General features: G+C 42.7%; 1 protein-coding gene across 2 annotated transcripts in view; it reads right to left on the reverse strand.

The window, feature by feature from the left end:
- The window catches only part of STX6 (syntaxin 6), a 46350-nt gene extending 20101 nt beyond the window's left edge, over window positions 1-26249 (reverse strand). The window contains exons 1-3 of one of the 2 annotated variants that reach the window (XM_025921293.2): window positions 25958-26248; window positions 4664-4833; window positions 1775-1869 (exon numbers count right to left, since the gene is read on the reverse strand). In XM_025921293.2, the coding sequence (XP_025777078.1) occupies window positions 1775-1869; window positions 4664-4833; window positions 25958-25992 (300 nt within the window). In that variant the 5' untranslated portion in view covers window positions 25993-26248. Of the gene's footprint in view, window positions 1-1774; window positions 1870-4663; window positions 4834-25957 lie in introns of both variants that reach the window. The other variant, XM_086693847.1, reaches the window with a different exon arrangement.
- Window positions 26250-26879: the final 630 nt, after the last annotated feature.

A 26879-nucleotide genomic window follows, 5' to 3' on the forward strand; every position in this document is an offset into this window, starting at 1 on the left:
ACCGCAAGATCATGACCCGAGCTGAAGTTAGATGCTTAACCGACTGAGCCACCCAGGCGCCCCCCAAATGCAATAATATTCAATCAACACATGGTGCTTTAAGAAAAAAAATTCAGGTAAGCCTCATTACTATGTCCTTCTCTTCTGAAGGATTTCAATTAGAATTTATTAAAATGAGATCAACAAAAGCTCAGTTAGGTACTATTAACCTACAACTAGCAAACAGTAACAGCTTTCCAAAAAGGAGTCACAATTAAAACAAGAATGACTAAAAACTCTACAATACTCAGTTGGATGATACAGTGGAGTATGATTTAGACCTCAACCCTAGAAGGGCTGCAGCATTATGAAGCATGGACTTGATTTTAAACAGTTCTATCAAAGAATACACTTTAAAAAGCTTTTCAAAATGAACTTCAGTTTCTACTTCCAGTTATACCAATTAACTTAACTTTCAATATACTTACCTCTGAATTTCAATTTGCAAAACTTACAAGTAGTACTATTTTGCAGAAAGAATAAATATAATGATTAAGGTCAGGGATGTATGCTTCACTGCAAGGCACCATTTAAATACTAACATCTACAGAAGTGTCTTTCAGAAAATCTATTACAAAAAATAGAAAAGCAAACCATATGTATCAAATAAGTAATTGGAGATTTACCTTATTGGAATAAAAGGCTTCCTTATTAGAACAGTGTTCTGAACCGGCTAGAAATTAAGAGTGTCTAATTCAAATGCTCAGTGTATATAGATGGGGCACCCAGGTCCAAAAATATGAGGCCCATTAAAGTATGGTCTTATTTAAAAATAATTTAGATATATGTATATAGAAAGGCAACTAATGAATAAAAGAAGAAACAAGAATAGTTAAAGTTCAGTGATAACCTACCATCTGAAATAATTTCAAAAGGAAATCACATGACATAAAGTTTTTGGCAAACACATACCAAGGTTCCTGCCTAAGATGACTCTTAAAAAGCCATATGTTAGCGCTGGTATGATCCCAAGTCTTTTTATTCAAGGAAGCTGCTTTCTAGTACATATGTTAAAGACAGCTGGTTCTCTTACATCTAGTTATGCTAATCAAACGGCTTAGCCATATAGTTTCAAATACAAACATATCTCAAGGATACAGGATTTGACTTAAATGATATTTTCTCTTAGGTTTTTTTTAACAATAGATTATTAGCTATGTAATTTGAGACTAAAGATTTGTTCAACTTGGACTGGCTTTTAATACTCTTGATGGATGCTTGCTCTGGACAGCTCCCGAAAGGCTGTCAAGCAGTTGTATATGGAAATGTCAGTAACACGGGTTGCAAAAGTTCCAGAAGCAATTCAGATGGTGGAAGAGGCCGCTATCCAAACCTGGTAAGAGTCACTCTGCACAATGCAAAGTGATTACCAATCCATCAAGGAACCAAATGGTTTCTACAATGGTAATTCTTCCTTTTGTCCAAAAACGCAGTAGAGCAAGAAATAAAGAGGAAACAAGAGAACTGGTTTGGAGGAATGAGAGCTATGGCCAAGTAGGACACCCTTAAAGTAACTTCCCCAGGGCCAGGCATCTACTCTCTCCATTTTGCTCCAAGAAATAAGCCTGACAATACTAGAAACAAATTTCTTTCTTTGAATCAGAGAAATTATGATGGAAAGCGGCATTTAATTCATACTAAAAAGTGGTTTCAGAGTCGACCTATTAGTTTACAATTAAGAAAAGCAGTTTGGCTATTTCTTGCACAAATAACACAGTAAGCTCATATTCCTTACCCTGACAACCTGCCGAGTGCTTGTGATGAAGGTTTTTCTTATACTCAATTCAGTCGCATCAAGGTTGAATTTCCTAGGGTTTGCTTCAACTATGCGTGGGTCAAAGAGTCAAGGTAAAGCAATTTCATCATCAAAAGTCTAACAAACGACATCATGTTAAACCACAGAATCTCTCACAGGCAAGCAATAAAATCTGGCTCGATGTCTCTGAACACACAGGCAGCTTGACGCACATCATTCTCAAACTCTCTTCCCACAGCTATGAGGATCTCCGTGCCTCAAAGTGGAGAAGACCCTCCGGGTTAAGACTGCTGACTGGGTTCACTATAAATCCATGGCAGTCTGACCACAGCTGAGCTGGGCTCTTCCAGAGACCTGCCAGCACTTTGTATCTATTCTTTTCTGACTCCAGATCACCTTTCCCATGACAGCTCTGAAAACCTGTTTCATCTGCTATTCCAAACCATTCCTCTTATGGCAAGAAGCTAACCCTGCTTACGAATCTAGAGAGCGAGGCTTCTTCAGTGAAGCTTCCCCTGATCTCCTCACCCCCAGCCTGGTCCTGCTGCCCCATGTCAGACACTCACATGGCTCTCTGTACTTTTCTCTTACAGTTTGCAAATAGACATTTGTGTTATTCTGATTAATGTCTGTTCCCCTGTCCCCAGAGCTCCTCACTACTCCCCACCATAAATTCCATGAGGGCCAGTACACTGTTCTGCTCATCAGTCCCATCCCAGTAACTAACAAAATACATGGCACACTCACGGATTACTTGCTGAATGCGTGATGAAAACAGCATACTTCATTTTATTGTGCTTTGTTTTACTGCACTTAGTAGACACTGTGTGTTTTACCAATTGAAGGTTTGTGGCAACCCAGTGTCAAGCAAGTCTATTGGTACCATTTTTCCAACAGCATTTGTTCCCTTTGTGTCTCTGTGTCACCTTTTGGTAATTCTAGCAATATTTCAAGCTTTTTCACTGTTATATTGGTTATGGTGATCTGTGGTTGTAACTCACTGAAAGCTCAGATGATGACTAGGATTTTTCAGCAATATTTTTATGTTAAAGATTTTATTTTTAAGTAATCTCTACACCCAACATGGGGCTCAAATTTACAATCCCGAGATCAAGAGACACGTGCTTTACCAACTGAGTCAGCCAGGCACCCCAGCAATAAAGTATTTTTAAACTAAAGTATATACACTGTTTTTAGACAACGTCCTATTGCACACTTAACAGAGTACAGTCTAGTGTCGACATCACTTCTATGCACAGAGAAACCCCAAAACTTCACTTGACTTGCTTTATTGCGATACTCACTTGACTGTGGTGATCTGGAACCGAACCCACAGTATCTCCTCTTTCTCTCGTAATTTCTGTCTCCCCAATCTTGTCTTCTTCCATCTCAAGGGAAGACGGATCTTCCTGTATCTGTGCTTCTGATCCCATCCTCTCACATATTTTGTTCCACTAATTTTAAAGAACATGCTTGTTTTGTAAAAATAATTTAAAAAGAGGACGCCTGGGTGGCTCAGTCGGTTAAGCAACCGACTCTTGACCTCAGCTCAGGTCATGATCTCATGGTTCGTGGGTTTGAGCCCCACATGGGGCTCTGCACTGACAGTGCAGAGCCTGCTTGGGATTTTCTCGTCCTCTCTCTCCCTTGCTTGTGCCCCCCTCCCTTGCTTGTGCACACACTCGCTCTCTCAAAAAATCAATAAATAAACTTAAAAAATAGTAATTTAAAAGGCACCCAGGGGGCGCCTAGGTGGCGCAGTCGGTTAAGCGTCCGACTTCAGCCAGGTCACGATCTCGTGGTCCGTGAGTTCGAGCCCCGCGTCGGGCTCTGGGCTGATGGCTCGGAGCCTGGAGCCTGTTTCCGATTCTGTGTCTCCCTCTCTCTCTGCCCCTCCCCCGTTCATGCTCTGTCTCTCTCTGTCCCAAAAATAAATAAACGTTGAAAAAAAAAAAAAAAAAAAGGCACCCAGGGTCATTATGATTAACAGAAATATATATAAATTATGCAGTCCACACATCAACTGCACATGAACCCATGCTATGGAGTGATTCTGATGAAAGCCGGTTTCCTAGGTCACACTTACTGAAAGAACAAAAGAGAACTGAGAACGTGCAGCTGGCATACCGTCAACGTTTTTGATTGGCTGGAATTTTTCCACCTGAGAAAAGGCCACATAGTTCAGCTTTTACAGTTCTCTGGTTCGCCAGTCAGGTCAGTGCACTTCTTTAACATCAACACCATGACTTAAATGTAACAGATCTGCTTTTACCAAATGCAACTGGATGGTTTAGAATGCTTCTCCGATGGACACTGGCATTCTAGCATCACCTCCTGAATTGGAAGAAGACAATCCACAAAAGGATCTTCTTTTGATTTCTAATCAACAACGTATAACACTGGCCTGTATACACCTCTACGTAATAATGACCGCTAACACAGAAGCTCACTGTGCATCAGGCACCATACTCTACCTGCTACACTTCCAACAATCCTATGAGCTAGGTACTACTATTATCCTAACTTTCTACTGAAGAGGAAACTGAAGCAGAGAACAATGCTCCAAGTCAAACAGATAGTAACTGGTATAGTTAGGGCTTGAACACACAATCTGACTCCAGGGTCTGAGCTTATAACCACTGCACTACACTGTCTCCACACTGCCTGACTTATCATGCACCGTAGAAGAACGTGGCCCCTAAACCTTAGCTCACTGGGCAACTATTTTGAGTGTATCATGGTACAAAGAAGAGCAACATCAATCAACTAGAAAAGGAAATATCTAATCTATGTACTTGAGACACCTGGACAAAAACGTGTTCATTTTTCTGTTCATCCCAGAGGCACAGGCACCATAGAGAAGGATATTGATGGTCTCGTCAAGGTCCTCCAGATCCCACTCTATGCTCCGGAGGTTGTTTCTCAGCTCATTGGTGGTCCAGTCGATTTCTTCCCTTGTTGCTGTGGAGGGGTCCTGGAGGAGCTCTGTCCATCTCTGAAACAAGCCCTGGGCAGTGTTGACTGCTTTCTGTACCTCTCTGTAATCAAGGGGAAGGGAAAGGGCAGAAATCAGAGACAACACATTCCATGAACAAGTTACTACTGCTTGACTTTAAGTTGACGCCTGTGATCATGTACCATCTTCAGCACCTACCACTCCTAAAAGTATTTTTAGCTCTTTACAGAAGGCTCCTCATGAACAAATATCAAAGTTCAAACCTTTAAAGATACCAGTCCTAGTATTATGTTCTCAGCTGATTTTGGGATAAAACAGTCATTATTTAAGTAGTTATATCAAGTTGATTAGAGAAGGACAAAATGTAATTTTTCTCTCAATGGACTATACTTAAAAATCCTGTAAGAAGCAATCCTACAAATTAACTAAAGTGCCATTAACATTCACACATGCTGCCATTTGGTGTGATATTTTATATTCATATGAACAAGTCCTAACAAAGCTTCCCTTTTCCTGCATGGAGGAAGAATGAGGGTAAAAAGGGTGGAGGAAGGGTTACTCACACAGCTATTCTTTTTGAAGGTAAGTATTTAAAAAAATTTTTTTAATCTTTATTTTTGAGAGAGAGAGAGAGAGAGAGAGAGAGCAAGTGGGGGAGGAGCAGAGAGAGAGGGAGACACAAAATCTGAAGCAGGCTCCAGGCTCTGAGCTGTCAGCACAGAGCCCAATGCGGGGCTTGAACCCACAAACCATGAGATCATGACCTCAGTGGAAGTCGGACGCTTACCCGACTGAGCCACCCAGGCACCCCTGAAGGTAAGTATTTTAATCTGAAGGTAAGTATTTTAATTTAGCCATTCTGATAGGTGTGCGGTGATATCTCATTGTAGTCTTGATTTGCATTTCCCTGATGATGAGTGATGTTGAGCATCTTTTCATGTATTTGTTGGCCATCCATATGTCTGCTTTGGAGAAATGCCTGCTCATGTCTTCTGCCCATTTTTTAAATTGGATTATTTGTTTTTTGAGTGTTGAGCTATATCAGTTCTTTATATATTTTGGATACTAACCCTGTATCAGAGATATCATCTGCAAATATCTTCTCCCATTTAGGAGCTTGTCTTTTAATCTGAGACATTTTTAAATCCAAAATCTCACTGGACTTCCTAATATTATTACCTTTAAATATATACATGTATACAATATACATATAGCAGGTGAGTGTGTTTCTTGTTTAGAGAGGGAAACCAGGTCATTAAGTGTTATGATCTAGCATGCTTTCAACTTACAGAGAGTCACAAGGTTTTAAAAAACTTCCCCCCACCTTCCATGCTCATGGGTTAGAAGAACAAATACTGTTAAAATGTCTACACCACCCAATCTACACATTTAATGCAACCCCTATCAAAATATCAACAGCCTTTTTCACAGAGCTAGAACAATCCTAAAATTTGAATGGGACTGCAAAAGATCCTGCATAGCCAAAGTAATCTTAAAAAAGAAAAAGCAAAGCTGGAAGCCTCGCAATTCCAGACTTCAAGCTGTATTACAAAGCTGTAGTCATCAAGACAGTATGGTACTGGCATAAAAACAGACACACAGATCAGTGGAATAGAACAGAAAACCCAGAAATGCACTCAACTATATGGTCAACTCATCTTTGACAAAGCAGGAAAGAATATATCCGATGGAAAAAAGACAGTCTCTTCAATAAATGGTGCTGGGAAAACCAGACAGCAACATGCAAAAGAATGAAACTGGACCACTATCTTACACCATACACAAAAATAAATTCAAAATGGATGAAAGACCTAAATGTGAGACAGGAAACCCTCAAAATCCTACAGGAGAACAGAAGCAGCAACGTCTTTGACCTTGGCTGCCGGAGCAACTTCTTACTTGTTCCAGAGGCAAGGGAAAGAAAAGCAAATACGAACTATTGGGACCTCATCAAGATAAAAAGCTTCCGCACAGTGAAGGAAACAACAAAACTAAAAAGCAACCTTCAAAATGGGAGAAGACATTTGCAAATGATGTATCTGATAAAGGGTTAGTACCCAAAATCTATGAAGAACTTATCAAATTCAACATCCAAAAAAACAAATAATCCAGTTAAGAAATGGGCAGAAGGGAGGTGCCTGGGTGGCTCAGGTGGTTAAGTGTCCAACTCTTGATTTCAGCTCAGGTCATGATCTCAAGGTATGTGAGATCCAGCCTCACATCAGGCTCTGTGCTGACAGCAGAAGACATGAATAGAAATTTTTCCAAAGAAAACATACAGATGGCTAACAGACACATGAAAAGATGCTCAACATCATGGAAATACAAATCAAAACTACAATGAGATATCACCTCACACCAATCATAATGGCTAAAATTAACAACACAGAAAAAAACAGGTGTAAGTGATGATGCCGAGAAAGGGGAGCCCTCTTATACTGTTGGTGGAAAACAATATGGAAGTTCCTGAAAAAGTTAAAAACAGAACTACCCTATCATCAGCAATGACACTAGGTATTTACCCAAAGGATATAAGAATACTAAGAATACTAACTTGAAGCAATACCTGCACCCCAATGTTTGTAGCAACATTATCAACAACAGCCAAATTATGGAAAGAGCCCAAATGTCAATCAACTGATGAATGGGTAACAAAGATGTGGTGGAATAGGGGCACCGGGGTGGCTCAGTCAGTTAAGTGTCTGACTTTGGCTCAGGTTGTTCATGAGTTCATGAGTTCGTGGTTCATGAGTTCGAGCCCCATGTCGGGCTCTGTGCTGTCGGCTCAGGCCCTGGAGCCTGCTTCAGATTCATGTCTCTCTCTCTCTCTCTCTCTCTCTCTGTTCCTCCCCAGCTTCCACTCTGTCCCTCTCTCTCTCTCTCTCTCTCTCTCTCAAAAATAAAGATTAAAAAAAAAAGAAGAGGATGTGGTGGAGTAAAAAAGAATGAAATCTTGACATTTGATGTGGATGGAGCTAAAAAGTATTATGCTATGCGAAATAAGTCAGTCAGAGAGACAAATACCATATGATTTCACTCTTATGTGGAATTTAAGAAACAAAACAAATGAACATGGCGGGAGAAAGAGAGGAAAACCAAGAAACAGACTCTTAAGTGTAGAGAACAAATTGATGGTTGTTACCAGAGGGGAGATGATGGGGTACAGTTGGAGGAGGTGGGTTGAGTAGGTGATGTTGGAATTAAGGAGGCCACTTGTTGTGATGAGCACCAGGTGTGGTATGCAAGTGTTGAATTACTAAATTCTATACCTGAAACTAATATTATATTGTATGTTAACTGAAATTTAAATAAAAACTTGGGAAAATAAATAAATAAATAAATAGATAGATAAATAAATAAATAAATAAATGTGATACACATTTAAAAAAAGACCAACCACTTTTGAGGCAGCATTCTATATTGGTGTGGTAAAAATGACACTATATAACTTTTGGGAAGTACAGATAGACCTAGAAAAGAAAAAAACAAACAAAAAATTGGGGTGCCCAGATGGCTCAGTCAGTTGAGTGTCTGACTCCGGCTCTGGTCATCATCTTGTGGTTGGGGAGTTCGAGCTCCACATCAGGGTCTCTGCTGTCAACATGGAGCCCATTTCGGATCCTCTGTCCACCCTCCCTCAAAAATAAATAAACATTAAAAAAAAAAAAGGCAAAACTTTGCCCCCTACCAATGGGCCAACACCCATAATTTATTTTTTTATGTTTATTTATTGAGAGAGAGAAAGAAAGAGAGAGAGGGAGGAAGGGAGGGCAGAGAAAGAGAATCCTAAGCAGGCTCTGCACTGTCAGCACAGAGTCCAATGTGGGGGTCGAACTCATGAAATGGGAGATCATGACCTGAGCCAAAATCAAGAGTCGGACACTTTACCAACTGAGCCACCCAGGTGCCCCCAATATCTATCTACAATTTAAATGTTGTAATTGAATACTATTGCTTATAAAAGCCAAAAAGGAATCATTTTACTATCATATGGTCTATTGCATACAAAGATTATAATCTTCATGCACCCAAACTCTGAGACCTGTTTTGATCCTTCTATGACTTCTTAACCAATTCTTCTGGGTGCACACTCAGGGTGTTTGCTACCTGTAGCTTTAAGACAGAAACTGCATGCATCCTATTCCCTCTGACATTTCAAGTACCAGAAGACAAAGCACTTACAAAATGAAGAAAGGTGCATAACAATAATATTTTGGTTTGAGACCACTCATGAGAGCTAGAACGCTGAGTGTTAAACACAGAATACAGCTATTGGGCCAGGCTGAATACACCAATGAGCTATATGGCCAACAGTGAATCTCCTCAGGTAAGTTCAGCACCCAGTTTATGAGTTAGCAGAGTTCTCTCATTGTTCCTCCCCTATCAGCCTTATGCTTGCAGTGCTAACGAGAAACTCTAACATAAAATGGGGAAGGACTAACTGACATATAAATCCACTTTTAAATTTTTAGTAAGGTTTCTGGCTGATCTGGTAGAGAAGGAGGTACACACCTTCCCATAATCCGAGGTAACTGGTTTATTTGTAAGTGTTGAGTATCATCTATGATAATAAAAGAGTTTAAAGAGGTATCTATAATGACATCTCATTTTAAAGAATATAAAATTACCACTTCTGTAAAGTAAACATAAATTCCTTTTCGAGACCTAGAAGCCTTAAACCACAGAAGCCTCAGGCCAGGGCATCCCTCATTCTCCATCACCAGAACACAACCATAATGCTTGAATTAAATTATCTTAACTAAACATTCATATACTTTTCTGATCTCAGGGTTTCTTTGCACTCTTCAAAATTACTGAAGACCCCCAAAACTTAAATTGATGTGGGTTATTTATCTACTGCCACTTACCATATTAGAAATCCAAACATGTTTAAAAAAGTATCAAGTAATCAAACATGACAATGAACTTACTACATGTTAACATAATGTTTTTACAAAAAAAATAACATCTTAAAAATCCACACTCTTTCACATGTTTGCAAATCTCTTTAATATCTGGTTTAACAGAAGACAGCTAGATTCTCATATCTGCTTCTACATTCAGTCTGTGAACATGTTTTGTTGAAGTATATGAGGAAAACCCAGCCTCATGCAGATAGACAGATGGAAAAGGGAGGAGTATTTTAACAGTCTTTTTAGATAATTGTGGATATTCCTTTTTGCCACTATACCAAAACTCAACAAAACGGCCGCTTCTTAAAGGCTAGTTGCAACGTGGAACCTGAAACTGTATCAAAGACTTTTTGAACTCTCATGTATTACAATCCATTGCCCTACCTTGTATTTTGAATGGATCTTTCACCCACCCATGTCTAATTTTTTTTTTTAATTTTTTAAACATTTATTTATTTATTTATTTATTTATTTTTAATTTTTTTTTTTCAACGTTTATTTATTTTTGGGACAGAGAGAGACAGAGCATGAACGGGGGAGGGGCAGAGAGAGAGGGAGACACAGAATCGGAAACAGGCTCCAGGCTCTGAGCCATCAGCCCAGAGCCCGACGCGGGGCTCGAACTCGCGGACCGCGAGATCGTGACCTGGCTGAAGTCGGACGCTTAACCGACTGCACCACCCAGGCGCCCCAACATTTATTTTTGAGACAGAGAGAAACAGAGCATGAACAGGGGAGGGGCAGAGAGAGAGGGAGACACAGAACCGGAAGTAGGCTCCAGGCTCTGAGCCATCAGCCCAGAGCCCGACGCGGGGCTTGAACTCACGGAACATGAGATCGTGACCTGAGCTGAAGTTGGACGCTTAACTGACTGAGCCACCCAGGCGCCCCACCCATGTCTAATTTTATCACATGTACTGGTCATCTGGAAAATACTAGTATACTGAGTATCACAGGTCTTGAAAATGCTGAGTCTTTCCATTATACACTATCCAAAATCATATAATATCACCACCAACATCATCAGAAAAACTTAATTACTGGGAATATGTAAGGTGATAGTACTTGAGAGAAGTTTTCCAAAATTCTGTTTTTAAACAAAGGCTCTAATTTTATGATCATTGAAAATACTGTCAATTGTTTTCTGTTAAGTGACAGGTTCACTTCATTCATTTCTGAGAAAATATCTCAAGTATTTTTTAATTTTGAAATTTGAGAACATATGCAAGTTCCAGTAACAAGTTTGCCAGGCATTCTTTCAAGTAAAAATGGGATCTGTGAAGGGAAAACACGAGCTATTTCAGCTTGCAACTCAATCACAAATTATTTTTCCTGGAGATAGCCATCTTATTTCATTCACAATATAGCAAAAGTGCTTTGGCACACTCTCATTTTGCCACACAGAATGTCAAAATGTGTACTAAGGGGATGCCTGGGTGGCTCAGTCAGTTAAGCAACTTCAGCTCAGGTCATAATCTCATGGTTCGTGGGTTCAAGACCCGCATCGGTCTCTGTGCTGAACAGCTCAGAGCCTGGAGCCTGCTTCAGATTTTGTGTCTCCCTCTCTCTGCCCCTCCCCTGCTCATGTTCTGTCTCTGTCTCTCTCGCAAAAAATAAACATTAAATTTTTTTAAAAATGTGTATTAAGACTGGGAGAAAACGTTCATGAATTATATATATGATCAATGTCTTTTATCTAGAATATAATTTTTAAAAAACTCTCAAAACTTAATAAGAAAACAAACCCAACTAAGAACTGGGAGTATGGTGCCTGAGTGGCTCAGTCGGTTAACTGTCCATTTTTTGGCTCAGGTCATGATCTCACGGTTTGGGGTTTGGGAGATCGAGCCCCATGTGTCGAGAGCTCTGTTTGGGATTCTCTTTTCCTCTCTCTCTGCTCCTCCTGCACATGCTCTCTCAAAATAAATAAACTTAAAAGACATTTTAAAGAAATGGAGGGAAAGAGGCACCTGGGTGGCTTAGTCAGCTGAGCATCCAACTCGATTTCAGGGTCAGGTCATGATCCCTGGGTGGTGAAATCAAGCCCCAAGCCAGGCTCCACACTGAACGTGGAGCCTTCTTTAAGATTCTCTCTTTTTCTCCCTCTGCCCCTCTCCCCCAATGGAGCTCATTCTCTCAAAAACACAAACAAACAAACAAACAACAAAACCCAGAAAGAAATGGGGGGTGGGGAATGGGCAGGGGCGACTGGGGGCGGGGGGGCTCAGTCAGTTAAACATCTGACTTCAGTTCAGGTCATGAACTCACAGCAGGTGAGCGCGAGCCCTGAATCGGGCTCTGTGCTGACAGTGTGGAGCCTGCTTGGGATTCTCTCTCTCTCCCTCTCTCTTGCCCCTCCCCACCTTATGCTTTCTCTCTCTCTCAAATAAGTAAAAACTTAAAAGAAAAAACAGCAAAAGGGAAACGGGCAAAAGATGTGAATAGTGCTTTCCCCAAAGATGACATACAGATGACAGCTTAAGAACATAAAACGTCCAATACCATTAGTCATTAGAGACATGCAAATTAAATGCACAGTGAGATACCACTACACATGGCCTAAAACAAACTGAGGATGCCCAAATGCTGACCGGGTGGCGGAGTAGCCAGGATTCTCCTGCATCTCTTAAGGGAATGCAAAATGGCACAGCGACTTCGTAAAAGAGTGTGGCTGTGTCTTAAAATTAAACATACGTTTACCATATAACCCAACAATCTCACTTCTAGGTGACATGAAAACTTACGTTCACACAACCACCTGCAAATTCTTAGAGCAGCTTTAGTCGTCACTGCCAAAAATTGAAAACACCCAAGCGACAGCAACTCAGGCAGTTGCACCTGCCCTGACAAAAGCTCCGGCCAGCCCAGAGCGCCCAGACCAGTTTGAGTGTGACCACCCCCTGACTCAAGCCTGGGGAAGATGGAGCGTGGAGTGACCTCCAGAAGGACCTACAACTCCCTTTCCCTCATTATAACGCTAAAACCTCCCCCAATCCCCCAATGAGGAGCGCAAGCCTCGTTTACATAACATACGAAGCTCACACAGGCAGGTTTTCTTATGGTGCAGGCACCTTACACCCACCTCCACATTTGATGACAAGGCTCCCCTTTTTAAATATTCATCCTAACCCTAAGTAAAAGGAACGCATCCATACTTGCTTGGGGAGTCACAGTTTTAGAAGTTATTCCCTGTGAACTCCTTCTTTGATGCAAATATTTCCTTTGTGCAACGACTCACCTGCTGTAGTTTTTTTTAAAAATGTTTTAATGTTTATTCATTTTTGAGAGACAGAGTGCGAGTGGGGGAGGGGCAGAGAGAGGGAGGGAGACAGAATCCAAAGCAGGCTCCAGGCTCTGAGCTGTCAGCACAGGGCCCGCTGTGGGGCTCAAAACCCACAAACTGTGAGATCATGACCTGAGCCGAAGTTGCATGCTTAACCTACTGAGCCACCCAAGCGCCCCTCACCTGCTGTAGTTTCTATCTGTGACTCACCAAGGAGTAAACTTGCAGAGAACTTTTTAGGCGAGATGTATCGGTCCCATACCTTATTTGTGAGACGGTGGTTATGCACAACTGTATCAGTTTGTCAAATCTTGAAGAACTGTACACTAAAAATTAGGGTCAGTTTTACTGTAGGTAAATCATAACTTTTAAAAAAGAAGGGTCTTGGGGCACCTGGGTGGCTCAGTCGGTTAAGCGTCCGACTTCAGCTCAGGTCATGATCTCACCGTCCATGGGTTCAAGCCCCACGATGGGCTCTGTGCAGACAGCTCAGAGCCCAGAACCTGCTTTGGATTCTGTGTCTCCCTCTCTCTCTGCCCCTCTCCCACTCATGCTCCGTCTCTCTCTCTCTCGCAAAAACAAACGTCAAAAAGAAAGAAAGAGAAAGAAAGAAAGAAAGAAAGAAAGAAAGAAAGAAAGAAAGAAAGAAAGAAAGGAAGGAAGGAAGGAAGGAAGGAAGGAAGGAAGAAAGAAAGGTCTTCAAGGATAAGATTTGACACAACTAACAATTTTTACTGTTTCAGGAAGGGCATTCTTAAGGGTACATGACCTCCCCCTCCACCCCCCTACTGTGAGGGAGGAACACAACGAGTACCAGACCGGTGTAGTGCCACGGCCTGGGTTTAGGTGACGGGATCAACAGTTTTATCTGCCACAGGTTTCTGCACCATTGGTGTAAATGTGAGTACAATGGAAAAAACAAACAACACCTGAGTTTTATTACGAAAAGCATTTTAAGCCAAGGGACTCTTCTGTGAGAGGGGCGGGAACCCCTTGAGATTCAAGGACCACACTTTCATAACCATAACTCTGAAGACACTGATAGACTTGAGGGGGAGGTGGGGCACATGCATGGATTCAATCCTAGCAGCACAGAGTGAAATCAGGGAGCTCTTAAGCATGTCCTGAAGAAGTAATCAAAGAAATGGCAGGAAACAGAAAAATGCCACAAAGCAATTCCAGGATAACATCCAACACCCCACAGGCCCAACTGGTCACCTGGCTTATTCCACTCTCAATCTCTTGTTTTTCAGTAAGTTTCACCTTTAGCTATCAGTTAGTGGCACAGACAAAAGAAAGGCAAAGTAGGCATTAGACTGCATTTCTAAGACACACGTTTCAAAGAATTACAAAAATGGGAACTATCGGCAATGGTTCAAATCTCGAAAAGCCAGAACCTGCCGTGTGTCAAGGAATCCCATTTTAACAGCAGCTAGAGGGGTCACTCAAAGTTTAAAACATCTCCCAACTTCATGTCAGCTTAGCATCAGCCTGGAAAAGAAGGCCTGAAAGGAGAATAGAAAACAACATGTGGCACAAATTCTTTTTTACGCCAAATATTAATGGTAACCAGAATTTTCCAAAGAACTTGGGATTTCTGAACGGTTTCAAGAGCCACAAGACACACCCAATAAATGTGCAAGACTCTAGTGACACAACTCAATTAACAACCATTTGTAAATATCTGGAGCTGAATATTTAAAATCACTAGGCATCCCCAGTAAATCAATTAACAGAACAGAGGAGAGAGAGAGAAAAAAAGGAGTATATAACAACGTCATCTGCTTCAGATCTGTGAAGGTTTTAACGAGAAAGAAGAGAGCCCACTGAGTTTTCTTCACACTCCTTTCTCAGCAAGGGCGGGGGGTGGGGCGGGGAGGAGCTGTTTCTCTAAGAATTGACTAGTTAGGTACTCCCCCCCCCACACACACACACAGAAGTCCAGCACAGCCCATGTGAACATGGCACCCTGGGAGGAGCACCACACCCCGTGAGGAGCACTTCACCCTGTGAGGAACACGGCACCCTGACCAAACAGCAGCAGCTGCTGACTTCCCAGGCAGCAGCGATCCACTTTTGTCTATGGTCTCCAAAAAGGTCAAAATCACAAAATATTGCTATCTTTTTCCTGTAAAGTCTGGTTTATCTATTTGAGGTTTTTCTTTCAACTGTGTGATGGGGACAACTGAAATCTGACACCCAGAACTTTCCATGAGGGGCCAGGTATACCTTGAATTTTTGGAGCTCTTTGGCTTAGCAAACTTCCTGGTTAATAACAATCTGCTCACCAACAGCACTGGGAATCATGTCTGGCACCGTTTCACCAAAAACTCGCTAATTATTTTCCTAGGAATTACAGGTTTAGCTCTTGACCCAGAGAAGGTCTCCACAACAGTCAGGCCGATTTTCTGCTGCCACATCTGTTGCAGATGTTTCCAAAGTCGGTTCTGTCTTACACATTTCATAGGCAATGAGAGTCACAGTGTTGGAAAATGCCAGGGATGAAGCTCTTCCCCATCGCTGTCCACCAAATGGTCAATCAAAATCATGGGACTTGTCATATCCTAGTGGATTAAATTCCAAGAACACCAGAATGAAGGTCCTTTGCTGTAATCCACCTCAATGCCCAGGGAACTAGAGGTAAATAACTGTCAAAATGAAAACACAGTCTGTATCTTTGAAGAATGTATTTTTGGGGCAAAAATGAAGTCATCAAAGCTTTCGAAACCAGAGTCTTCCATTCATTATAGATAAAAAGTTGACACCGTCAGAACTAACCTAGTTTGTTTCCGAAGCCAGGCAAACACTAACCCTGTCATTGCTAGCTGAGCCTCTCCCATACAACGTTCCAGTCTGTTCCACCATACGGAAGGGCCCACCCTCCCATCCTACCTCTAGGGTTAAAGGCAATACATCCAGATGTCCATAAAAATCACAAAGTTTTCTCATCCACATCTCACCAAGTTTATCAGTAAAGTTCGAGGAAGGAGTATCTCAGCCATTAGGGATTTTGAGTTTCGCAGAATCTTCCATTCAGCTACACCAACAAGTTGTAGGATAATTGGAGCTGCAACACCCAGCAAGCAGCCTTCTGATTTCTCCTTTCTTCTCAGATCATGCTGACAGACTCTGAATTGGCATCTGTTCCAGTTACGGTGGTTGTGTAACAACCGTCCCAAAACTTGGAGGTGTAAAACAACCAGTTATTATGCTCGTGGACTCTGTGGGTCGGGAAATCGTGCCGAACACGGAGGAGACGGCTGGTCCCTGCTCCACCATGTCTGGGGCGGCAAGAACATGTGCTCCTCGGTGTCTATGCCGTCTGTCCACATGTCTCCCTCGCGGCTTCAGTACAGCTGCACTCTTCCCATGTTAGCTCAGGACTCCCAAGCCTTGTGTCCTGGGTCAGAGAGATACAGGCAGAAGCTGTGCTGGTTGTCCTTTAGGACCTGAGCTTCAGGAGTCAAGCAGTGTCATTTCCCCCTCGCTCTGTCGGGTGAGGCAGTTACAAAGGTCTGCCCAGGTTCAAGGGAAAGGATCCCAGCTTGACAGAAGAATGCCAGCTTTGCAATCAGAGAAAAGCAAATGGGGCAGGATGTATACTGGGGTGGCCACCTTTGGACAAATACAATCTGCCCCAATACCGGTATCTGGGGCAGCCCTCGTTCTGCACAACTCTACCGACAGGTTCCTGTTTCATCAATATCCTAGGAAAGGCACATGGTTTCCACTCTAGTAATGAAACGCCTGTAACCATATCACCGGCCCGCCCCATATCCTACCAACCTCGTTCTGCCACCAATCCCTCGTGCAGGGTGAGAGAGGAGCTTCGGTTACTGCTTGACTTCCACACTCACATCTTTTGTATTTAAGGGGAAAAGCACACACTCTCCTTTCACTTGACCTCACTTCATTTCCAAATTCAACTGTACTGTGATACCTTTTGCAATTACTCTTGTGGGGGAGAAATTGCCTCTGCTTAGTCACCTGCAGTTATATACAATTTTGACCTCAATTTGCTGCTGCTTCCACAACTCCCCGGGGATACTACCAATGACACTGCAGGTCAAAGTCACCAGTGGCTTGCACTCGTGCTCACTTTCAAGGTACTTGCCACCACAGCCTGTTTTCTTGAAACTCTCACTTCCTTTGTTTTTGTGTCACTGTGCTCTTCTAGTTTCTACCAGTTTTCTCTTTTCTCTTCCTCCACTTGGTCCCAGTGTTTCTGAGCACTTTTTTTCTTTTCACAGAGGGAGACGAGAGAAAGAGAGCAAGCATGTGGGAGGAGGGGGAGGGGCCGAGGGAGAGGGAGAATCTTAAGCACGCTCAGCACAAAGCCCGACATGGGGCTCAATCCCATGACCATGAGATCACAACCTGTGCCAAAATCAAGAGTCAGAAGCTTAACTGACCGATCCCTCCAGGTGCCCCTCTCAGCACTTTTTACAGATTTTTTTACTCACAGGTTCAAAATGTCCCTTTAAGCTGATGACTCCCCAACTGCATTACCAACTTTAGCCACTCACCCAGGATTAATTCCTATATTTTTAGCTGTCCATAGGACCATTCTATTTGCCTAAAACCAAACTAATCCTATCCTGCCTACAAAAAAAAAAAAAAAAAAGCAAGTATTAAAAAGATAAAACAGAAAAAACGTCTGCATCACTTTCTAACTTCCCCTTTTCAGTCAATGGCGCCACTATCTTCCAAGACTTGAAACTTGTCTAGACGCTTTTCCTCTTAAACTTCTCACCTTGCACAGCTTCTACTGAAGCCCAATCACTGGATTTTAGATCTGGAAAGAACTTTCAAGATATCTAGTCTGCACTCGTTGAACAAATATGAGAATGGGGCTTGGGCATCTTGGCTGTTTGCCTCAAATGCTTCTGACCCTGACTATGAGGCGCCTTCCAGCACCAAGACCTATTCAATCCCATCTTAGCTAAGCCTCCAGACAATCTATTTTCTTTGTGGAATCAGAACACCTGGGTTTGAGCCCTTAACAGTTGTTTGCCCAAAGGCAAGTGAACAGTAACTGCTAGTTAACACTGCCTCCTGATTAGGAACTTATAACAGGAAACAGATTAAATTGAAACTCTTTCAGCTGGGTATTCCACACCTTCCTCCCCCAAACTGGCCGACTTTAATATCCAACCTGATTTCTCATTAAAACAAAATCTGTGCCACTTGGCAGGTCTCTTTCCCATCCTCCCCTTTCTCATTCCTGGCTCTAGACTTCTGCTTGCTGCCTCCCCAGCCAAGAGTCCCTACATCTCTGCAAATGAAAAGCAGACATTTCCTTAAGGCCCAGATTGAGACCCTATACCTGCTTCACTAAAATGTTATTGCCCAACATTCCCACTGGGGTCTTTACTTTTTTCACTCTCCACGGCATCTTAACTCTCTTCCAAAATCTTACACACAATGCATATTGTCTTTCGCCTACACTCCTCTGCGTTTCTGTATAGCATTCTCCAACAAGACTATAATTTCAGCCAAATATAGTATTAGGCATTGGATAAATTTGTAACAAATGTTTGCAAGGCTGTTTTTATAGTGAAACATCTGATTCTGATTTTTAAAAAGTAGAAAATGAGAGGTGCCTGGGTGGCTCAGTAGGTTAAGCATCCGACTTCGGCTCAGGTCATGATGTCACAGTTCGTGGGTTTGAGCCCTGCATCTGGCTCAGTGTTGACAGCTCAGAGCCTGGAGCCTGCTTCAGATTCTGTCTCCCTCTCTCTCTGCCCTTCCCCCACTCACACTCTGTCTTTCTCTGTCTCTCAAAAATAAATAAATGTTAAAAAATAGAAATTAAAAAAGTAGAAAATGAGATTTGACTTATATTCAAATTTATTAGATTAAAACTACTCTACAAACAAGTGATTTTTTTCAGTGATTATACTAATAGTTTTCTCAACATTGTGAATAAAATACACAATGCCTGCCTTCAAGGAACGCACAATCTAGCTGCAGAGACAGGTGCTGGCTAGAGAACACAACACAACATACACCATACTGCTCATCTGCTAACTTATGCCATTATTTCAACATTGATCCACAGCCAAGAACCTAGAAATTATCCTTATTCAGGTGCACAAAGCCTCCCAAACAGCAAAATATTAAGGAGCCACAACATTCGTGCCTTTTACCTATAGGAGAGGCTCACTTGGTACCAAGAGACTCTCATACCCAACGCTCAATGTTGTGGTTTTCTTGGCCTCTTCCGTTAGAAGTCACAAATTCTAAAAGGTTGCCAACAAGATAGGGGAAAAATACAGAATCCAAAACTCATCAAACAAGTACTGCATGCGTCCCTACTAAATACAAAGATGAAATAGGATTCAAATACAGTATTTTTTTTCACCTCACAATTTAGTACAGATTTCTTAAAATGAGAATCCCAGTACTATTAAGAGATTAAGGGAAATGGGTGGGGTGAGGGACAGAGTGGAGATAGGGGTGTATTCTGGAGGGCAATCCGGTAGTATGTACCAAAAACTTTAAAAACGTGCATACTCTCTGGGGTACCTGAGTGGCTCAGTCGGTTAAGCAGCCGACTTCAGCTTGGGTCATGATCTCAGGATCTGTGGGTTCAAGCCCTGCATCGGGCTCAGTGCTGACAGCTCAGAGCCTGGAGCCTGCTTTGGGATTCTGTGTCTCCCTCTCTCTCTGCCCCTCCCTGCTCCTCTCAAAAATAAATAAACATTTTTTTTTAAGTGTGCATACTCTCTGAATTAGCAATTCTACTACAGGAACGCAGGCTATGGAAATAATCAGAAGCAGCAATAAAAACCTGTCAGGCATTCTCTTTGCCACTACATTAATTGTAATAGTGAAAACATCACAACTGTCATCCTGGGTAATAAACTATATTGAATTTGTATGACAAAATACAACAGAGTCATTAAAAGCCCTCCTCACTGAAGACATTTAAAGGATATAAAAAGTACAGATTAAAAGATTTAAAAGTATGATTCCGGGGCGCCTGGGTGGCGCAGTCGGTTAAGCGGCCGACTTCAGCCAGGTCACGATCTCACGGTCTGTGAGTTCGAGCCCCGCGTCAGGCTCTGGGCTGATGGCTCAGAGCCTGGAGCCTGTTTCCGATTCTGTGTCTCCCTCTCTCTCTGCCCCTCCCCCGTTCAAGCTCTGTCTCTCTCTGTCCCAAAAAAAATAAATAAACGTTAAAAAAAAATTTAAAATAAATAAATAAATAAAACAGTATGATTCCAATTTCTAAAACAATTACTAAATAATATAATAATAATACACTTCTATATAAATCCCAGCCTTTCCACTGATAAGCTTATAAGCTTGAAGTTTTCTTTTTTGGTTTTTTTTTTTTTTTTACTCTCTAAGTTTCATTTTCTTCCTTTGCGAAATGATAATAGTACTACTACTTACTTCATAAGGATTAAAAAGATAATTCCTATTAGGTTCTTAGAACAGTGCCTGATAATATAGTAAGAGCTCAAAAACTCTATTAGTAGTATTGCCTAAAACTATTAATAGAAATAAAGATCAAAAAAGACACCAAAAGGAGTGCCTGGGTGGCTGAGTGGGTTAAGTATCTGACTCTTGATATCAGGTCAGGTCACAATTTCAGCTCAGGTTATGATCTCACTTATTCACAAGATCGAGTTGGGGGCTCTGTGCTGAAGGCTAGGGGCCTGCTTGGGATTCTCTCTTTCCCTTGCTCTCTGCCCCTCCCCATTTTCTCTCTCTCTCTCAAAATAAATAAGCATTAAAAAAAAGACACCAAAATTTTAATGAATTATTTCTGGATGGTGGCATTTCAGTAAATTTTTTAAGGTTTATTTCTTTTGTGAAAGAGAGAGAGAGTGTGTGAGAAGGGGAGGGGTACAGAGAGAGGGTGGGAGAATCCCACGCAGGCTCCACACCGTCGGTGAGAAGCCTGACACAGGGCTCGAGGTCACAACCATGAGATCATGACTTGAGCTGAAATCAAGAGTTAGATCCTTAACCGACTAAGCCACCCAGTTTCCTCAATAAATGTTTATTTTCCTTTTTATATTTTTGTTTCCTAATTTTCCAAAAGAAGCATATATTCCTCTAACATTATTTTAAATGTTACTCAAAAACCAGGGTTTTCCTCTCAGAAAGGGCAGCCAATTTGGATGGAAACATTTAAAAGAGAATGTCTGTTGGGCATTTAATATGTGCCCCCAACTGCTAGGCAAGTTACATGCATTAACTCATTTAATACCTTACAACTAATAAAGCAGGTATTGTTAAGCCAATTTTGTACCTTGCTAAGACATTTTGTACAAATAGACTCAAAGAGGAGAATTAACTTGCCAAAAGTTACACCAAATAATTAATAGGTGAGATCCCAACATTGGGTCAGCCTGATCACCAAAAACCAGTTCTTTCACCAAACTTCACTGCTTCCTGAAGTCAGATAAAGAGAAAAATTACACCCAGAATCCACTTTCCCTTTCTCTTCACCCAGCTTTATTCCCACTGAACTTACCACCACCTGACATACCACATATTTGTTCGTTTCCTGTCCTTAGAATGTAAGCTCCATAACAATGGGACGTTGTTTGTTCGCTGCTCTATACCCTCAGCTCCTGGCACACAAAACAGACCCTCAATATTTTAGAATAAAAAATTCTGAATAGAGAAATGATCTGACCGTGTCCCTGTGGACACATCTGGTAGCAGTGGGAAGCTTGCTGAAGAAGTTGCTTACACGAGTCCAGGTAGGAGAGAACAAGGACATGAACCAGGGTAGAAGAACCGTAACTAAAGAGTGAGATAAGATTCTAGAGATAGCTAAGGGATGGCACTGACAGAACACAATGCCTAGTGGACATGGGACGAAGGAGAATGCAGAGTCAGGAGCAGAGGGCTAAGAGGAGGAAGGCCTGGTCAGGCATTGGGAGCGAGGGGGGAGAGAGTGGGGTCAGACTGACCTGGATGTGCACAGAGTACCTGACATAATGGGAATAATCAATCTCACCCAGTGAGAACGCATGGAGAGGATCCACCAGAGAGGCTAGGTTAAGGGCAGGCTAGAGGTGATTCAGTAAAACCTGGAGTTTCAGGGACCGAGTCTGGTGGTGTAAATACCACTACGAATGTCTACTCCAGGTAGAGGCTGGCTTCATGTGTCCTAAGAGCTCAGCTGCCCCATTGTGGTCATTTTCTCCTCTGTGTTCTGGGATTCTCCTCTGAACAGGACGTTCGTTGATAGTGTTCAAACCCCACAAAACTAGCCTCAAACATCCAGGCGTTAAGAACTACACATTTAGATTAAAACAGCTTTCTATCTGGTCCCCTTCTTAATCTTTCCTCACATTGATGCATCCAACACTATCATCAAATTAGTATTCCTAAAAAAAACCAAAAACTAATTTTTCACCATTTCCTAGATTTAAAAATCTCCCATGGCTTCAAAACGAGACTCTCCTTGACCCTATTCTACCTATACTGTGAAATATTAACAGTGTGAGTAGAACTAGGCAGTTCAAATTTGAATCCTGGGTCTACTACTTGTTAGCTGTGTAACCCTAGGCAAATAACTTAACCCCTCTATGCTTCCTCAGGTCCTCATCTCTAAAATGTGGCTAGTACTCACATCACAGAGCTGCTCTTATCAAGTGAAAATTTTGATAGTGCTTACTTAGCACAAACTGCCTGGATAGGAGTTGCGTCCCCTAAACGTTTGTTATTATTATTACTTCCCCCAAATAAACTTCCTACACACCTGAGATGCTCTCCTTGATAATTTCTAATACACAATGCCCATCTCAGGGCCCTTGCTGGCAGCGTTCCCACCCATGAATCACTACTCCTTAAGCACCACCACCACAACCACCACCACCTTTGAGTATTTATTTAACATTTATGCTGTATATTCAAAGTGCTGGGTTGGAAGTACAGGAAAAATAAACAGCCCCAACCCTCAGAGCTCATAGTCTAATAATGAAAGACAGCCAGAGGAAGAGGGGCAATAATGTGTCACAAGGGCCAAGGGAAGCACTTCCTGGAGGCAGTGCAGATGCTTACACTGAATCTTCAAAGCTTAGTGGGTGAACCAGGCAGAGTGGGTGCGTGTGAAGTAAGAGCGCCCAGTATCGGGTCAGACTCACCGTATTGAGTCTGACGTTGCGGGAGCTCTGAGCTGAGTGGGTGGAGGGGAAAGGACGGCTGGATCATGGTGGCCATGAAGTGTTTGGACTTTGTTCTGTAGGCAACAGGCAGCCACTAAAAGATGTGAAGTAGGAAACCCCTGCTTGGGTTCTAGAAGAGCTAGAACCCAATATGGGCTCCACAAGTGACTACTGAACACTTGCAATGCACCAGTAGGATGAAGGAACTCATTTTTTTTATTTCAATCAATTTAAATTTAAAAACTGATACGCCATTCAGTTACTGGAAAAATTTTAAGTATGTTTGAAATATTTGGGTATGTGAATCTGCTTTTTCAACTATAAATTTAATGAAGTCTAAATACAGATCAAAGATTTCTGATGCAAATTTAGTGTCCAAATTGAGCTGTACTATACGTGTAAAATAGACACCAAATTTGAAGACCAGGTACAAAAAAATAAAATATCCCATTATGATCTTCTCTTTTATGTTTATTTTTGAGAGAGACAGAGTGTGAGGGGAGGAGGGGCAGACAAAGGGGGAGACACAGCATCCAAAGCAGGCTCCAGGCTCTGAGCTGTCAGCACAGAGCCTGATGCAGGGTTTGAACTCATGGACCAAGAGAGCATGACCTGAGCTGAAGCCAGACACAACCGACTGAGCTACCCAGGCACCCCCCATTATAATCTTTATAATAATCACATGCTGAAATATTTTGATTATATTAAAGATGACATTAATATTAATTTCACCTGTTTCTTTTTAGTTTTTAACATGGCTACTAGAAAATATCAAATGGCATATATGGCTCACGTTATATTTTAGACAGCCCTGATCCAATAGAACCAAAGGCAGATGACCAGAAGCAGGCAGACCAATTAAGAGACTCATTTTAGTAAGAGTCCAGATGAGACTCGGGCCTGAATTCACTAAATTCTACCCATGTTCAAAACCTAATCCAAGACCTACTACTATCTCTAAAAGCTTTTCCAATCATAACCATTTCTAATGAGTTGCTTTTCTCAGAACTACTGGGGCACTTAATCTTCTGTAGCATTTGCTTCAGCGCTTAATTTATCACCTGTCATTTCTACTTAATTTTGGGGTGAGTTGCTTCTCAGAACCATAGCTGCTAGGCTAAGAGCCATAACTTAGGCATCTAATTTTTCTACACCGTGCAATTCATTTTCAATATTAATAAATAGAGGTACATGGCTCCCCAAATATTCTCTCACAGTCTGGAAGTATTGTGAATCTCTTTCTTCAGACACCTTAAGGGCATGAGCTAACATGATATAAAGTCAACCAACAATCCAGGCCAGTGTTCCAATACAACAGTGATATCTAATCAGTAAGCAAGCATTGGTAGAATGTATTAGATACTATCAGGAAAAAAAGGCCAAGATGGCAGGGCAATCTAGCATTTTTGCAAATTCCATTAAAAATCAAACAATTTCTGATTCTCTCTGCTTTCCACTGCCAGAGACAACCTTTGCAACCTAAGCATTAAGAACATCCCTTTAAGGAAAAGACACACAGGCTTTGATATTTAAAAATGAACCCCGAAACTAATACTTCCAACAAATAACACATTTTCCAAGCAGAGAGCCACATATTACTAATCAATCTACAACTCGTCACTTTCCCATCTACCTTAAAGTAAGATGAAGAAACCCCTTTTAAGAAAACGTTAAGAAGTGTATAGATTTTACTGTATCATGGATAACAAAGTCCTTCACCTAAAGTACCATGTGAATTTTCTGAGAAGAATCCTTAAAAAACACAAACACTCAAGCAACTGGTCAGCTTTTACCACTACAGAAATAGGAAGCTAGGAGCAACTAGTTGCAAGCAAAGGGACACTTCGTGATTACTAGTACTGATCTTCTGGGAATTTAGTAGTTCTCAGATTTTTTTTTTTTTTTAATGTCTAACACTTAAAACATAGAAGTGACAAGTTACAACAACATAAGAATCCATCTTTCTTAATGGCTACAAAGATAATACAACAAAGTGCAAACCACGTTTCTACTTCCAAACAATCAAGCAATCAAAGATGGAGTCAGGACAGCTCATAGGGAAAAGTTAAGGCAGTTCTGTTCTGAAAGGCTGGATAAGAATGGGGGGAACCTGTCAAATAGCCTGGATGAAATCAGGGAGTTAAAAAGAAAGCGCTCACTTCCTTTAGCACTCTGGGAAAATCCCAGTTGCTAATATAAGGCTGAGGAAAGTTTAGTTTGGCTGATTTCATTTTGTTTTCCTTCCAACATCATCGCCGAGTTCGAACGGCTGCTTTCCTCCCCTCACATTACTCAGTAAAAACGCCCCCACTGAATTGAGTTGTCTTCCGGAGCCGTGCTCCCCCGCAGCCCAGCCTGCAAACGTGCTCAGGCGCCTCTGGGCATGTTGTGGTCTCACCAGTCTGCGGGCCAGAGCTCCAAACTCAATGGACAATGGGAACTCACCCCCATCAACGCCAACTACAAAGCTCAGGAGGGCCATTTCCCTTTTCCTGCCCAGATGCTGTTTTCCCTCCTTCGAAGTAGGGCCCCGTGCTCCACCGGAGCCCCAGTTGGGGCTAGGACGCGCGTCTCCCTCCCCACCTGCAGAGCTGCTGGTCCCCTCGAACCCCAAATAAGTTGTATCTCGGCGCACAGGCCAAAGAGGACCTCCTTCCCCAGGGGCTTGGCTGGGGACATGGTTTTCACAGTCCAGGTAGGACTGGGAAGGGATGTCTCTGGACGCTTGGTCATGGCCCTGCAGGCTAAGCCGTCCCCACTGTCCCCTCCCTAGCCTCCACTTGTCTCCCCTCCCCCTCCGGCGAGGAGAGCGGGGAGGTGCGGGCTGGCAACACGGCCACCTCCTCCTCCAGTGGAGACCGCGGGGACACTCACCCTTTCACCACAAAGAAGGGGTCCTCCATGGACATGGCGTCCCGGCCCCCGGCTGCCTCACGCCTGCTCCGTGCACCGGGCGCCCGCGCCCTCCGAGCCTCCCTCTGCCCACCACACCGGCCTGCCGCAGCCGCCGGCGCCTCGGCCTGGGGAACCCAGAGCAGCTGGCGCGCGCAGGCCGGGGAGCACGGGACCGCCGCTGGTCCAGCAATCGATCGCCCAGAAGACCGAATCCCAGTCTCCGACGCCGGCCCCCGCGCCTGCCTCCACCCCCGGCTCCTCCCGGCGCGTCTGGCAGACTTGACCCCGCCCCCGGGACCTGCGGCCTCGTCCAACCACGAACACGGGCCCGCTGCACCACTTCCGCACCCGCGCTCACGTGACCAGGGCCGGCCCCGCCTCCCGTCGGCGGAGCCTGGGCGCCGCGTCAAGCAACCCTGGAGGCGGGGCTCTGGGGAGGGTGGAGGGCCGGTGTTCCCCCGCCTCCCTACTCAGGTTTCAGGGGCGGTGAGGCTCGCTCCCCCCTTGGGGTTGGTTAGGTTTTCAAGACATACACCCCAGTACCTGATTTGCACAATCCTTTTACCTTTCCTATACTTTTAACACTTGATTTTGATAACATAGGATTTATAAATCCATCTCGTCCTCGACTTGCATTAAAACGAGCTCATATAACATTATCTGACTATGATAATGTTGCACAATTCCTTTATGTGGGTCTTAACTATGTGTCCCGCAATGTCCTAAAGGCTGTATGTGCATTATCTCAATATTCTTGGGGGGAAGGAAGTATTTCCAATTTGTAAATGACAAAGCTCAGACATTTCAAGATTTCCCATGGTCACACACCTGACAGGGCACAGCCATAGATTCTGTGCACTTTCCACCAGACTGGATGTATTTTCTAATGTGTGCATTGCGC

Source organism: Puma concolor, chromosome E4, assembly GCF_028749965.1.
Source record: "Puma concolor isolate L17-30 chromosome E4, mPumCon1.1.hap2, whole genome shotgun sequence".
Taxonomy (NCBI): Eukaryota; Metazoa; Chordata; class Mammalia; order Carnivora; family Felidae; genus Puma; species Puma concolor.